At 43.3% G+C, this 13,814-nt stretch overlaps 1 protein-coding gene across 4 annotated transcripts in view; it reads right to left on the bottom strand.

The window, feature by feature from the left end:
* The window catches only part of arhgap42b (Rho GTPase activating protein 42b), a 61,515-nt gene extending 48,318 nt beyond the window's left edge, over positions 1-13,197 (bottom strand). For 2 of the 4 annotated variants that reach the window (XM_019887312.1, XM_019887314.1), the window contains exons 1-2: positions 12,842-13,197; positions 2,504-2,599 (exon numbers count right to left, since the gene is read on the bottom strand). In XM_019887312.1, coding sequence (XP_019742871.1) covers positions 2,504-2,599; positions 12,842-12,995 — 250 coding nt within the window. In that variant the 5' untranslated portion in view covers positions 12,996-13,197. The remainder of the gene's footprint in view (positions 1-2,503; positions 2,600-12,841) is intronic. The other 2 variants (XM_019887311.1, XM_019887313.1) reach the window with 1 other exon arrangement.
* Between the last annotated feature and the right edge of the window lie 617 nt (positions 13,198-13,814).

Below are 13,814 nucleotides of genomic sequence, written 5' to 3'. Positions count from 1 at the left end.
TTTCATAATTCCGCTCAAAACGATCCCAGAACAATGAATTTGCGAGACGAACAGGCCGCCATGAATCAGGTAAAACAATATGTTACATGCAATTTGATTGGTCCAATCGCTTGTAGTTAACCAATCGCTGGGCCGTTTATAATCGAGCTAAGACTTCCGCAACAAATAATGCCTTCAGTGATCTGATTAGTTGAAGCTTTCATACACGTCCAATCGCAGGGCTGTTTACAAACGGAAAACGGAGAGACTGTTCGGGAGAGCTCGTGAAAACTCGACGATAAGGCACCTGACCGCCCCTAAAATTTTCTCCACGGATTTAGACGATTCACAAAAATGATCAATTTAAGAAATAAAACGGCGGATTTCCGCGGATCCGCGGAAAATTGCCATGTATGAAAACAGTTCCCAGACGTCTATGTGATTCTGAGGTCAAAATATTTTTTTTTTTCCAATGGAACGCACCCTCTGTTTTTTGCTCAAAAGTACTTTTTTCCCCACTTTCTGAAATGCCTAAGATGTCACACCATGCTAAGTTTAGCCTGTGTAGCTAGCGGAAGTGACAGAGTTTTTTGTGATTAAATCATCTGAATTTATTTTCAAGGAAAATGTTGGAAGATGAGTTTAAGTAATATTGACGTGTTCTGGAAGAATAGTAAATGGTATATTTACAGTTATCGTTGCTACTTGCAAATGACGTGATTGATTGCTGCTTTGTTCTGGTGGCTGCCAGTCAAGCTAGTAGCGGCTAAACTGCTAACGCTCCTCAGGCAGGCTGTGGAAAATCCACTTTACACATCATCACTTGGTCGCTATTCGTTCAAATATTTCAACGGGATTTTTGTGTTGCCTTCTTTCGGACGACACGCCTTTCACAACGGCTTCATTTTGACCGCGTCGCTTCGGAGGTACCGCCACACAAGTAGCCTCATTTTCTGTAGACAACGCCAAGTCATGGATGCTCGTCAGAGACGCATTTAGACGCACGTTCGGTCATTCTTTGTTTTTTACTTTTACTTTCGGTTTACTTCTTCAATTTGCGAAAGCAGAGATGCTGTCACGCACATTTTCGATGCACCAGATCACGTTAATATGCGCACTGCACACATCTGTACCGATACCAGGCCACAGATAATGGCTTGGAAGCACTGCGATAACAGATACATCAGATTTTCCACAGTATGAGTGTATAGAGACTTTTTTTTTTTCCTGCAAGAGGAAATGTAACTCACGTTAGCGGTTTGATAGAGATTTAAAGCTCGCCTCGCACACGAAGGCTATGGGATCGACTTTTCAGGAGAAGGGCATGCAACTTAAAAAAAAAAAAAATCTGTCATCGCATTAATCCTTTGGTGGTATCGATTTTCCGCAGAATGGGAATGTCATGGAGCCGAATCGATGGGAGGTCAGGTGAACCCGCGTGACAGCGAGTGCACAGGGTTTCAGCGTGCCGCGGTTGAAGTAGGGAGCATCAAAGGGAGGCCGGCGACGAGAGGCTGACAGTGTCGGTCGAGGGACTTGCATGGTCGGGCTCAACTTCACTGATGACTGGATTGATTTCCACAGAGTGTTTCAAAAAGTAATCATGGCCTCTTTTTTTTTCCCCCCCCTCCATCTGTGGTGGTGAGGCGGAACGCTACGTTCTTGTATGTTCTCTGTTTTATGGGCCACAGCATTAGCTACATCCGCAGTTTACAGGAGGTCTTCAGTTGACAGAGTTCCGTTGCTACGGTGGGAACACAAGGCAAAGTTGTCGGTAATGTACGATCGTCTTTCACGAACCGATGCCAACACAGCATTAAACTCATCAATCTATGTGTGGTATCGATCTATAGTCTACCTGTCTATCTGTCGCTCTATCAAATATCCAAACGTCACTATACGGTATCAGGACAATATGAACCTCACAATCTGATAACTATCACGATACTGTGGACAAGTTGGCGATATAAAAAAAGCTCACGATATTGTATAAAAAAAAACGATATTGGAAAAAAAATCGTGAATTGAGTACATTTTCTTCGAAACTCAAACGTGCCGCGTTAATGTGACAATTAGCGTGGGTCTTAGACCAACAGTTGAAATCATTCATCGCTGACACTGGTCAGACAATTAGTGCCCTTGATCTCCTACAAAAAAAGCCCCCCAAAAAACAATCGATCGCATCAATTATACATGCAGAAAACAGGTAGACGCTGTCTGAGGGGTACACTCTGACTTCACCACAGAACGATTCGCATTCGAGATCTGCATCACGATCATCGATTAATTGGTGCCCTCTAATCTTGCGGACTTTGAGAAAATGATTGCCGATTGATCACACGAGTGTCGTGTCATTTGCACTCCCAAGAACGTGGCATGGAAGCACGGTTCGCAACATTCCGAGGGTAATCCAAGTACACCTTTTATATTGAGTGGTACCGACCGTAGGAAAAAAAAAAACTAAAAAAATCCTCACCACGCCGAGACTCACAATGTGTGCCAGAAAAAGCCAGACTGAACTCACCAATGTTCACCTCATCGTCCGTCTCAGCGTCGCCGAGGCACTCGAACTGGAACTCCTGCAGCGATTGGGAGAATTTCTGGACGGCGGCAGAAAGATCTGACCAACGAGAGAGCAGAAAAGCCTGCACATCAGGAAATCGAAGACCAATTTTGCCAATTTAGTCCCTGCTTGTGACCTGAGCCACGACCATGTTTACTTCTCATTGATTATGAACATTTCATGGTCCACTGATTGGGATATGCAAATTTGTTGACCAACACCCGAATAAAACCGGCCACTGTCATCATTTTGTTCCCCATCATCCTGGCGTAAAACGCAGACCTTTGATCTCCGCTTGCTATGAATTTTCACACGTGATATTTGACACTTTTCAGAGCCGAGCGTTTACTCACTTAGAACTTTTATTCACACAGCCTTCATTAGTGCGTGGCGGCAGAGGAAATTATTTCAGACAGTGCGACGCTGGAACATCTTTACTAATTAAAACGTGTTGAAAGTGCTAAAATGTAACTGAGGTTTACGTTTTCCATCATGCGGCAGAAAGTTGTTTCAAAATGAAAGTGACACGAATACTTTGCCAACTCTGCGCAGCACATTGCCAAGGTGCCACCTAAATTCTCACTCATCACTCAAGAGGGGGAAATGGTGCGGCGCTGCACAGGGGCTAATTTTCTGCATGAAATGTTGAAAAAAAATGTAAAAATCAAAACCAGTTGGCCATTCAAAGCAAACTTGCTGCAGCCCTACCTACAAGCTTTTGCGATTTCAAATGATCACTTCTACAAAAGACTCAGGATATCAAAATGTTAGCTATTTTGCTCGCAGACTACGCATGTGATCCACGGGAGCTACCAGCTAAAATGGTAATGAACCTTGATGTAGCACATACTGTAAAAATATGTGGACTGAGAAGCAAGCCTGGTGGAACACCACCATCTGCGGAGTTTATGACTGAGTGGTATTTCTCAAAGAACGGGATGAAATAGATCCCCACACTGCATAAACACGCTTCAACGCCGTTACATGATATCGCTGTGCGCTCTTCAGCCAGACCTCAGATTGAAAGCCTCTTGTGAGGCATCTACATTAGAGTGAACGATGACCGTTTGCAAATGCCGCCCCGAGTGCCGTCTTAGAGCTACGGTTCCAGAAGACGTATTACGCCTCCGACACGCTGCCCACTTTGTCTGTGCGGCTGCAAATTTTGGGATCGATACCTCGCCGGCGGTCGAAAGGCGCTCGCAGGGCCATCAATAATGGGTGATCTCGGAGCGCTGACATTTAGACAGGCGAAAAACCGTCGGAACAAACGTGAGGTCATGTGCTGTCTGATGCTTGCCTTGGTTCTGGAAAGCCATCAAATATAGAAACAAAACATGACACGTCTAAAAGAATCTTCATTGGATGCCATGGCTACAGAAGATTTGGTTGGACTTTAGACACCACTTTTGAGGGATTATTTCTGAGATAAACAAACAGTTTCCTGATTCCTCACATAGTTGTGGTTCACTGTCCATGAATTCACCTGGTCAATTATTATTTTTTTTGCTCCTTCAGAAACTGTATGTACTCAGGTGCGTTGTAAAAGGTCATGTCGTTTTTGTGTTATTCTTTTGGTACGCAGCAGAGACAGGTTGACTTCTCCATTGAATATATTATATTAGGTAAGGGACAAGAAGTTGAACACATTGGTGGTTTAGGATCCATCAACTCTACAGACAAACACAGTGCAGCTCAGGCTCTGGCTGGCAGTCTTTTAAATGTTGCACTTTTAATTATGCAAAGCAAAATGAGTAACCTTGTGCATGAAGGGCAAAAAAAAAAAAAAAAGAAGAAAAAGAAAAAGATGCCCAGCCTTGCCTGGATCATTGCATGGTGGTAATGAGTTGCAGAAAGCCCCCTCCCCACCCCCACCACCACCAAAAAAAATAAGATTATCTCTCCAATTTTAACAATACCAAGATTCTTCAACATAGGAGTGCTCAAGCCCGCTCAAAATGATCGACAGACGCCGATGCTAATCATTACATGCTCTCTTATAAGAATTAGTGTTGAGAAAAAAAAAGAATCAAATTAACATTCCAGCATTTCATCCTTTTCTCCATTTCCGTGCATTTTGCTGCAAGTGTAATCATCTACAACACAAAGCAAACAACGAGGGGCAAGGGCTCGCTGACATACAGCAGCAAACACGAGAGACCCCATTAGCTTCCACTCTACAAGACAGCGGGGAAATAAGGGATAAAAGCCCCAAATAAAGCGGCCACTCGCAAGGCATGCGCGCCAAGTAGAGATGTCACGGCTCCCCGGATAGCTCGTTTTCATCTGCGCTGACACAGGAGGGAATTTGTTGCCTTACACTTTGATTATATGTGGCCAAGGGGAGCTGGGACGAGCCAGGCGGGTGTGGAGGAGTAATAAAAAATAAATAAATAAAGGATAGCAACACGAGCTAGCGACGGTCTAAATTGTCTTGCTGAGCACACTGTCAGCGCGACATGAGAGGAGACGTGTGTGATGAAAGCGTCGTTGCAAAGCGAGGCCCGGCAAAAGAAAACATTTTGCACTTATTAGAAGAACATTCAAGGTCTCAAAATAGCCACATCTAATTTTATTACACTCGACAAGCATTTGATCCAGCCCAGCGTGAGATTATTTTGTGCTGAAATGATCCTTCGGCACAGCGGGGGTTTTTTTTGGGGGGGGGGCAAGAACAATATTAGCCATGGGGGCATCCTTGTGCGCAGGTTTAATCACACAAGTGATGCTCTGGGCTCTCGAATGGAGCGGCTACGCCACTTAGCAGCTGACATGCAAAGACGCCCCCGGGTGACCGCTGCAATCTCATCTCCGGGGCAACGGCATGCCTGTCCAAAAACGCCGCATGCCATCTCGGCGTTGCACGGTCGACGTTGCCATTCAGAAGGCAACGATTGATCAAGATGCAAAAGATGCGTCTGCAATATGCACCTCTGCAGTTAACGCATCGTATCTGCACCACCGAACGCTTGAAATTAACTCCCAAGACTGACAGCAAGCGCGGCCTCCACTGCCATTAGAACCACTGACCTACATTTACATTCTAAACTCGAGTATTTGTTCCATGAATTTTTAAATGAGCGCCACCTTGATGATGTCAGCATTTTTCCATCCACTGATCGGTTGGATCGGCTGTCCACAAATGGAGAAGAAGCCAATAATAAAAAATAAAGCAATTAAAGCGCACAGAAAACTGCACATCAAAACCGAAGCAAAGTCAACTTTTAAAGGCCAGTGAGAAGAAATGAGTTTTCAACGGAAGGAAGCAAAACAAGCCTGAAGCAATCTGCTTGCGTTAATACATTTAATAATCAGCATCTCTGGTGAGTGTATTTATTTTATTGACGTTATTTTATATTGCTGTTGTGTTCTTAGATAACTATTGAGAAGTCCATATTGGAAAAGTAGGCACTGTGAATACGTTCCGGATGCACTGCAAATCACGTTGACGTCTTCTACCGTCTCATTTCTCAACATCAAAAGAATGTGGTTAAGGTGTTATTCTTCATTTCCGTACAGACTGAACTATAGGTCTCTGTCTTTGACAGTGGGTTGGGGGGGGACAAAAAAAAAAAAAAAAAAACAAGCACAAAAGCATGCTGCAAAGAACACGCCGACGCTTTGTCCTGCGCAACACATTTCATCACTGTTGATTAGGGGCCAAGACGTTTTCCAGAAGGGGAGCGCGCCGCTTTCTATTATGCTGCCCCGGCTTAACGGTGGCGTGGGGAGAAACGACGGGGCGCATTGTGCCACTTTGATTGAAATGAAACGTGGAGGCTTCCCCCTTCAGGTAAGTCTCCTTGCAGTCCACATTGCAGCAGCCTGTCAGTCGCACGACAGGGGGCCCAAGTCCAAAAGACAAGCCCGCGAGATCACAGAGTGTACGCAACTTTTCCCACCGCCATGTAGGCTGGGAAACCAAAAACCTTCTGTTACTCATCTCATTCTCTATACTGGAAATATTGAACAGGTTTTAGTATTAATCAGTCTGTGTCAGAAAGAAACGTTTTTGGTCACAACATTTTGTGATTTTCTGAAATCAAATTTTATATATCGAAAGTACGAGAGGTATCGATGAATACTCAATGAGAGAATGATAGTACTGGTGTTGGTCTCTTCCAAACTCGGCATCCATTGCAGGCTGGTCATCCTGGAAGGGGGATTTCTCCCATCCCTGGCCCCTTCTCAAGGTTTCCAATTTTTCCCCAGATGGGTTTTTTTGAGTTTTTCCTTGCCCTCCTGGATGTTAGGGGATTTCGTGAATACTTGTCAACTGTGGGCACATGAAGCCCTTTGAGACAGTTTGTGATGAAGGGCTGTGACTTGACTTAATATCACAATTCATCACAGCGCACACTATTCCCATAGCAGTGTCAACAAAAACGGATGCACGCAACTAGCGCATTGTAACATGTTTGAGTGTGAAAAATTGTCAACAAAATGAATTGTCATGTCACGCGTCGCAACAAACCACATGACATCGATCTCTTTGCTTATTGGTTGCAAGAATGTAACCAGGAAGAAAGTTTGCTGTCCAGACTAGAGAGTGAGACGTGGATAAAGCAGCAATAATAAACACAAAATGTGGCCAAATTGGCAAGCAAAATATTCGAGGGATGAAAGTGAAAGTTTTTGAAAAAGACAGACGACTTGAATTTCCCTTTTCCGTCCTTTTACTCAGGCATTGAACTCGGAGCATAGTGAGCTCATTAGCAAGCACTACCTCCAATCCGTTCAGATTTTTACATCTCATTCCTTACAATTTTTTTTTTTTTACAACTTTGAGTTACTGTATTACATCTTATTGTACCAAATGTTTTGGCTAAAATGGGGCAGTAACAAATTCGGACCACTTTGTAAAGTACCGTCAAAAATGAAAGAAACTGATATTAGCCACGCTAGTTAGCTAGTTATCCACATCTGTAGGGAGTCTTTAGTGTCTATTTCACAAATTGGAGACATGCTAACGCACATAGTTGGTTGCAAATGTTCATTACAAGACAACATTACCGTGTAATTGTCATAGAGTGATTGGTGGTGGTATTGTAAATGTCATATCGTTCCTCTACCAAGCCGCCGTGCCCTCACCGGCTGCTCGCACCAACGTCGAGACGGGGAGGTGTCGTATCATTTTGACTGCATTGAGGATGACTCACAAAAACAAAAGAACAAACCACAGTTTATACCTTGAAAGCACACCTACTTTTGGCCACTGCAGTGGTGACAAAGCAAGGAAGGGTAGTTTTTGACATGAGACAGAAGCTTTAGCTTTTTTTATACAGTCTATAAAAAGCCTCTTAGTTCTGCTGGCATGGGAAAAAGTTACCAAATTCTCAGGACAGGCTGTCTTGCACCGCATATGACCATGACAACTTATTAAAAAAAAAAAAAAAATGCATTCAAAGAAAGGAGGGCAACCAATCGTCTAAGCACTTTCAGGATCCAGCCAGCTTCCTGCTGCTATTGAGACGAGCGGGATTTGTCAGCACTTCCACTTTCCAGGCACAATCAGTAAAAAAAAAAAAAAGGGTACTGACCAAAAAATATATCAGCCTGTGAGTTTTGATATGCGCTGTTATTTAAAATTGTTACAAGGTGCTACATTCAGCCAGGTCCGAAGAGAGCAACAAAGATATTTGTGGCCTTCTTGCCAGTCTGACCAAATGCGGTGCTCAGTAGAACCTCAAAAGCGGGTACACCCATACCACAAATCAATTTGAGCCCTTTCTCCCTTCCGATCAAAGTAAACAAATGTTTGTGTCATTCGTCTCATCACACCATAAGAAAAATGGCAGGGAAGCGTCTCCAACCACAACGTACTGGTAGCTATTAAATAAACTAGCACCTTAGCTAATCAGCTAAGCGAGTCAGTCTAGCTTCTTCAATCTGTTGTTCTATTTTCCTGGGTTCTGGCTGTCCTGTGGCACCAGGCTGCTTCTCATAGGGCAGCATTGCAACTATAACAAGCATCTGGCTTGGGGTTTTGAGACACAGAAGAAATATCCCGCTCGTCTGAATCTGCTGCCGTAATCGATGCTCAGTGATTGACGCACATCCGTGTCACTGCTATCCCTGTTTTTTTTTTTTTTACGTCTTTTAGTACATCAAGATCTTGTGATCGTAACTGCATTTGACTTTACCTCTATTATTTTTATATCGCATCATCATTGGCTGAGTTTAAAAAAGTAACACAACTAAAATAGCGAAATCAGAAAATCAACTTCATCTCTGCAACATGACTTCATCCAGTGCGTTACACAGATTTCTGTCCCTCGGCGAGCACACACAGTTGGAAGAATAAACGCCCCCGCAGTAAACCAGAGTGATGTCAGGCCAAATGCAATGGGGTATGGTTACACAAGCAAGCATGTTTACAGGACACTTCCTGTGGCAGAGCCTCAGAAGCGTCATCTGTCCTCACATCAACGCGGAGACGTCCCAGAGCGCCAAAGCCGACGTGATAACGGATCCGTATTATTATTTTAATAACTTTGCCCTTATCGCATTGCTCGGCTAAAATATGCACTGTGTCGGTACAATTGAAAATGCTGTTTACAGACGTATACAACAACATCATGCATAGCATCACCCATTCATTAGTGTTCCCCCCCAGAGAACTGCTGAGCAGGCACAGGCATGCATCGGGTGCAATAAACGTGCCATCATGAAACAAAATGATGGCCTGCCATGGACTCGATTTATGTTGATAAATTGGAATCACATGATAGATTCATGAGAGCAGTGTCCAGCAGATGGCAGTGTGATAAAAACAACAACAAAAATCAACTTGCAGTTACAATAGACCGTATTGTCGTGGGTCAGGCACCCACTTTACCACTGCTAGCATTGGCAACAACCCTTCATGACAATTATGCACACATAAGGGCATGTTGTTAACTACTTGCATATTGTAGAGTCACCGAACGTAACAATTGTGTCTCCATGCTACGTCATTTGGGAGAGTGCGGAATTTATGTTAAAATGTATGTCGGCTTTGTGTAATTATTATTTTTGCCCACTAGAAGGGGTCATTAAATTTCTCAGCGTTTTTGGGCCGCATATACACTTAAACAACATAAACAAGGTAGCTCAGTGCGCTTTACATAATTTTAAGTACATTTAAAAGCAGTTACAAACAACAATTCAGGACATACAAAAGCAAAGTGACTAAATAAAAAGTAGCTAACTAAAATGATTAAAGAGCGTCTAGTGCAAGAACTACAAAAAATGATTTTAAAAATGTTGTGAAAGACCTTCATCTTAGAAATGGGAAAAGAGAGAAAAACATAATTTTACATCTTTATTCGAAAACATTCACACTTAATTGATATGCTTTGGATCTTTATTCATCTCATTCACTCTGACGATAAAAGGACACCAGCAAATTGGCTGACCATAATGCACACAAGTACAGAGAGGAAAAAAAAAAGAAGGATTTATGGGTGATTTCAGGGGGCGTACCTCATTAGGGAGCGTCTTTAACACAGCAAATCAGGAAATTATGGGAGCTTTTTGTTTCTAATACCCAATACAGAGTTGAAAATATCCATTAGCAAAACCGCAACTACTGACGCTAACCGTGAGCCACTGATTGACCTTTCATTGTCTGTATGTGCCGGCCAGACCTTAGACAAACTGAAGATGCATCATTACTGCCCATCGGATTCTCTCTCTCTCTCTCTCTCTCTCTCTCTCTCTCGCCCTCCTAGCCCTCTCTCGGCTCGCCAAGGCGTAATTAGTGTATTCAATTAGCGCGGCCGCACCGGGGGAATTAATACAAGTCAGCGGTGGTTACAGAGACCAGGTGTGAATATCAAGTAGCTAGCTGGATGCAGATGGATCTCACTTGCAGCTGGAATCAATTACCCTTGGCACAATAAATTCAGGATGCTTTGGACTGCCATTCATGTAAAGCTGCAAGAGAAACAGCCGGTGCTTGAAAGAGGCCAATCCATAGCAAAAGCTACATCATAAAGGTGGGGGAATTTTCAAAGTTGGAAGCGTTCCACAAGAATTTAGGGCAATAAACAAGGAATGAACCAGATTGAAAATTGGGCCTGAACTCATTCACCGACGTTGATGTTTCTATTTGTCAACTGCAATGCAACAGTTTCATGCCACCACGAAATAGATATGTCAAGTCTGTTTTTGAAGGAATAGGCGCCCAGCTTGTCTGTGCAATTCAGGTTTGTAGACTACTGTAATGACAAAAAGATCCCTGTAGATGGCGGCGTTACATCACTTTTGTATTTAAGTTCAGTACAGCTTTTGAGTAGACAAAGTTTTGGCGGTGAATTGTGTCGTCTTGTCATGTCAATTATGAGGGAAAGAAATGCCAACAGGTTGGAAGTCGGACACATTTCCGCACTTTATGTTTGAACAGCGTATGTATAGGTATGGATGGCACAAACTGTGTATGTGTCGTGGCCGATAGTAGAAAGAAGTGAATTTTCTCTGCTTTTTGACAAGAAACCTATTTTTGGTGAAACCATCACAAATTTTGCTGCAGATTACTCTCCCGACTAAGGTGAAATCAAACTTTTCTGATGAAAGGAGAGCATCTACCACTAGTTTTAAAATACAGATGCATATTTTAAATACAGAAAATAAAAATGAAGGACAAAACATACATTTATTTTCAGATTACTAAAGAAGAAAAAAACCCAGGCCATTTAAAATAAATAAAAAAAATCTTACTGATGGCAGTTCTTCGAATCGCCATGGCGCCCAAAGTTAAAAACCATCAATGATTTACGTCTAGCTTTCCATTAGCAGTCGCTCACTCTCCACTTTACGCCAACTCCAGGCGATTCGGTTCAACCCATTTTCAGCTTTTCCACACAAACTGGGCCTGTTAAATCCAATTTGGGAGTATTTTAATCCCTGAAAAACCCACAGCTCAAACAAGTGGATTTTATCAACTGGCTGGTAGAATTTGACATGGCGGACGAAAGTGAGGAAACAAGAAAGGCAGGATGTCTTCTTTTTTTTTTTTTTTTTTGACTCACAATGGGGTCAAGTCAAATGCCTTTCACCGGTTGGACAATTTGGTCATAAGGTGTAAGAAACTCCAGCAGACGTGTTTTCTTTTTTTCTTTGTCTTTGGATTTTTCCCACTCCAAAAGCTACAAAAACATTTCCATTGCGCCTTACGCGAAATCCTTTCAGCCAAACTCAACCACAATAAGGCACGTATGACACTCCCGTAGGGTTACGGTTTCAAGGAAGTTTCAGGGGGTTTCAAAACAAAAGGGGGGGGGGGGTTCAAATTGGGCCTTTATGTGTCATCTTGGGTTTCCAATTGGGGTTTCAAGGGTTACGGTTCCAAATGAGGTTTGAAGACAATCTTGGGCTTCCAAATTTTAGTCTGAATTATTTTTAGGTTGGGGATTCAAGACAAGTTTTTAGAACTGTGGAAATTGATCTTGAAGCATGGATTAGGATTTCAAAGTAAGGTTTCAGGACAGTCTTGGGGTTTCATGAGGTCGATGCCTGGTCTAGGGCTTCAATGTCATATCTCAAGCTTGGATTTTCAAGCCAGAATTAGGGTTTTCGCTGAGGGTTTCAAAGTCAGGGTTGGGATTTCAAATTGGGGTTTTGGTTTTAAATGTTTGTTTTTTTTACTTCAAGCCTGGATTAGGGTTTCGAGTGGGGTTTCAAGTCAGTGTTAGGTTTTCAAATTTTAGTTGCATGTCTGAGTTATGGTTTTGAATGAAGAATTCAAGCCAGCCTGTTTCTTTTCAAATGGTGAGGTCGAATTTGGATTTACTGTGTGTGCCAAATATTTTAACTGATTCATTTAAAGCCCTGTATTTCATCACAGTGTCAATGTCCAAACTGCATCAACTTACAGAGGATGACAATACTTTGAAATTTTAAAAACCACTGCCCTCTGTATCAATGAACACTTAGGCTTACTACACTATTGTAGTTTATTGATGTGGGCCTTTTTCTTCCTTTTTTTTTTTTTAACGTGGTACTGGGTGTAAAAAGTTTGAGAAGCACTATTTTGGACAGAGTCAGTCAGCGCCAAAGCAAAATGTGGAGCAGTCGACTTGACTCCCTCGGGGCCTCTCAAGTGCTCAGTGAGGCAAGTCTCATCTTGCAACCAACGAGAAGGACAAACAAACTATTCCGCGTGTTCTCACATGGAATAAATGCCACTCAATAATCCTCGCAAATGACATTTGCGTGCATTATTACGCGCCCCACGTCGTTCACCCGGCGTGTCTTTGCTTTTCATGTGAAATCAGGCGTGTGTTCACTAGTTTATGATCATTTATTTGTTTTACTCACTCCTGAGGGCGCCGATGAGCATATTTCCATCCTTAATGAGCTCCTTGATGAACTTATTGGTCCTCTCCAGTTCGAACTCGTGACACTTGAGACGCTCTCGGAAATCGGGACCGTCCAGAAAGGAGTCGCTAAACTCCAGCGTGGGGAGCCCCATGCTTGTTCTCGGCTCTCCTTCCTTCGCCTTCTCCGCTCGCGTCTTCCTTCGCGCGGGAGACACCGCGCACACCAAAAGAAAAAAAAAAAAAAGAAAGAAAAAGTTGTCGGCGACAAACTTTCGGCTCCTCTCCCGCTCACTTCCGGGTCCCCGGCTGCTGTGGTTCGAAGTTTGAGGCTTGGGGGTTGGATGTTGGGGGCGTGGGGGCGGCATCCGTCTAATCACGGTGGTCGCGTGACTCCTGCTGGTGGCTCGGGGCCCACGCCCACCACCCTTGTTACGGAAGGAAGGTGTCAGGATCCAAGGAGAACCCCCGAGACGGGGTTCGGGTTTCAAACAAAGAGTTAGGATGTCGTAGCTGGGTTTCGAGCTCGATGCTGATGATTCAAGTAGAGTTGCAAGGCAGGTTTAGGTTTCAAAATAGAGTTTCAAGCCAGGTCGGGTTTCCATTGATGGGTTTTCAGCCAGCATTGAGGTTTCAAAACAGGTTTAGGGTTTCAAATGATGGCTAAAAGCCGACGCTCTGCTGTCAAAGTTGGGTTTCACATTTATGTTTCAAACCAGGGGAGGGCTTTTGAGACAGGGTCAGGATTTCAATACAGGTGGGGGATTTGAAAGTGGGGTTTGGGTTTCAAATAAGAGTTAAGATTTCATATTAGGGTTTCAAGATAGGATTAGTGTTTTAAATGTAGGTTTCAAAGTAGGGATCCAAGACAGGTATGTAAGACGGGTTTCCATGCAGGGCCTTGGCTGTCCAATGCCTTCGCACCAGCAGACAAAAAAAGAAAAAAAGGTTTTAATAATGGGGTGGCTTTGCTT

Source organism: Hippocampus comes, unplaced genomic scaffold, assembly GCF_001891065.2.
Source record: "Hippocampus comes isolate QL1 unplaced genomic scaffold, H_comes_QL1_v1.1 scaffold194, whole genome shotgun sequence".
Classification (NCBI taxonomy): Eukaryota; Metazoa; Chordata; class Actinopteri; order Syngnathiformes; family Syngnathidae; genus Hippocampus; species Hippocampus comes.
This window is presented reverse-complemented; position numbering and strand designations above follow the sequence as displayed.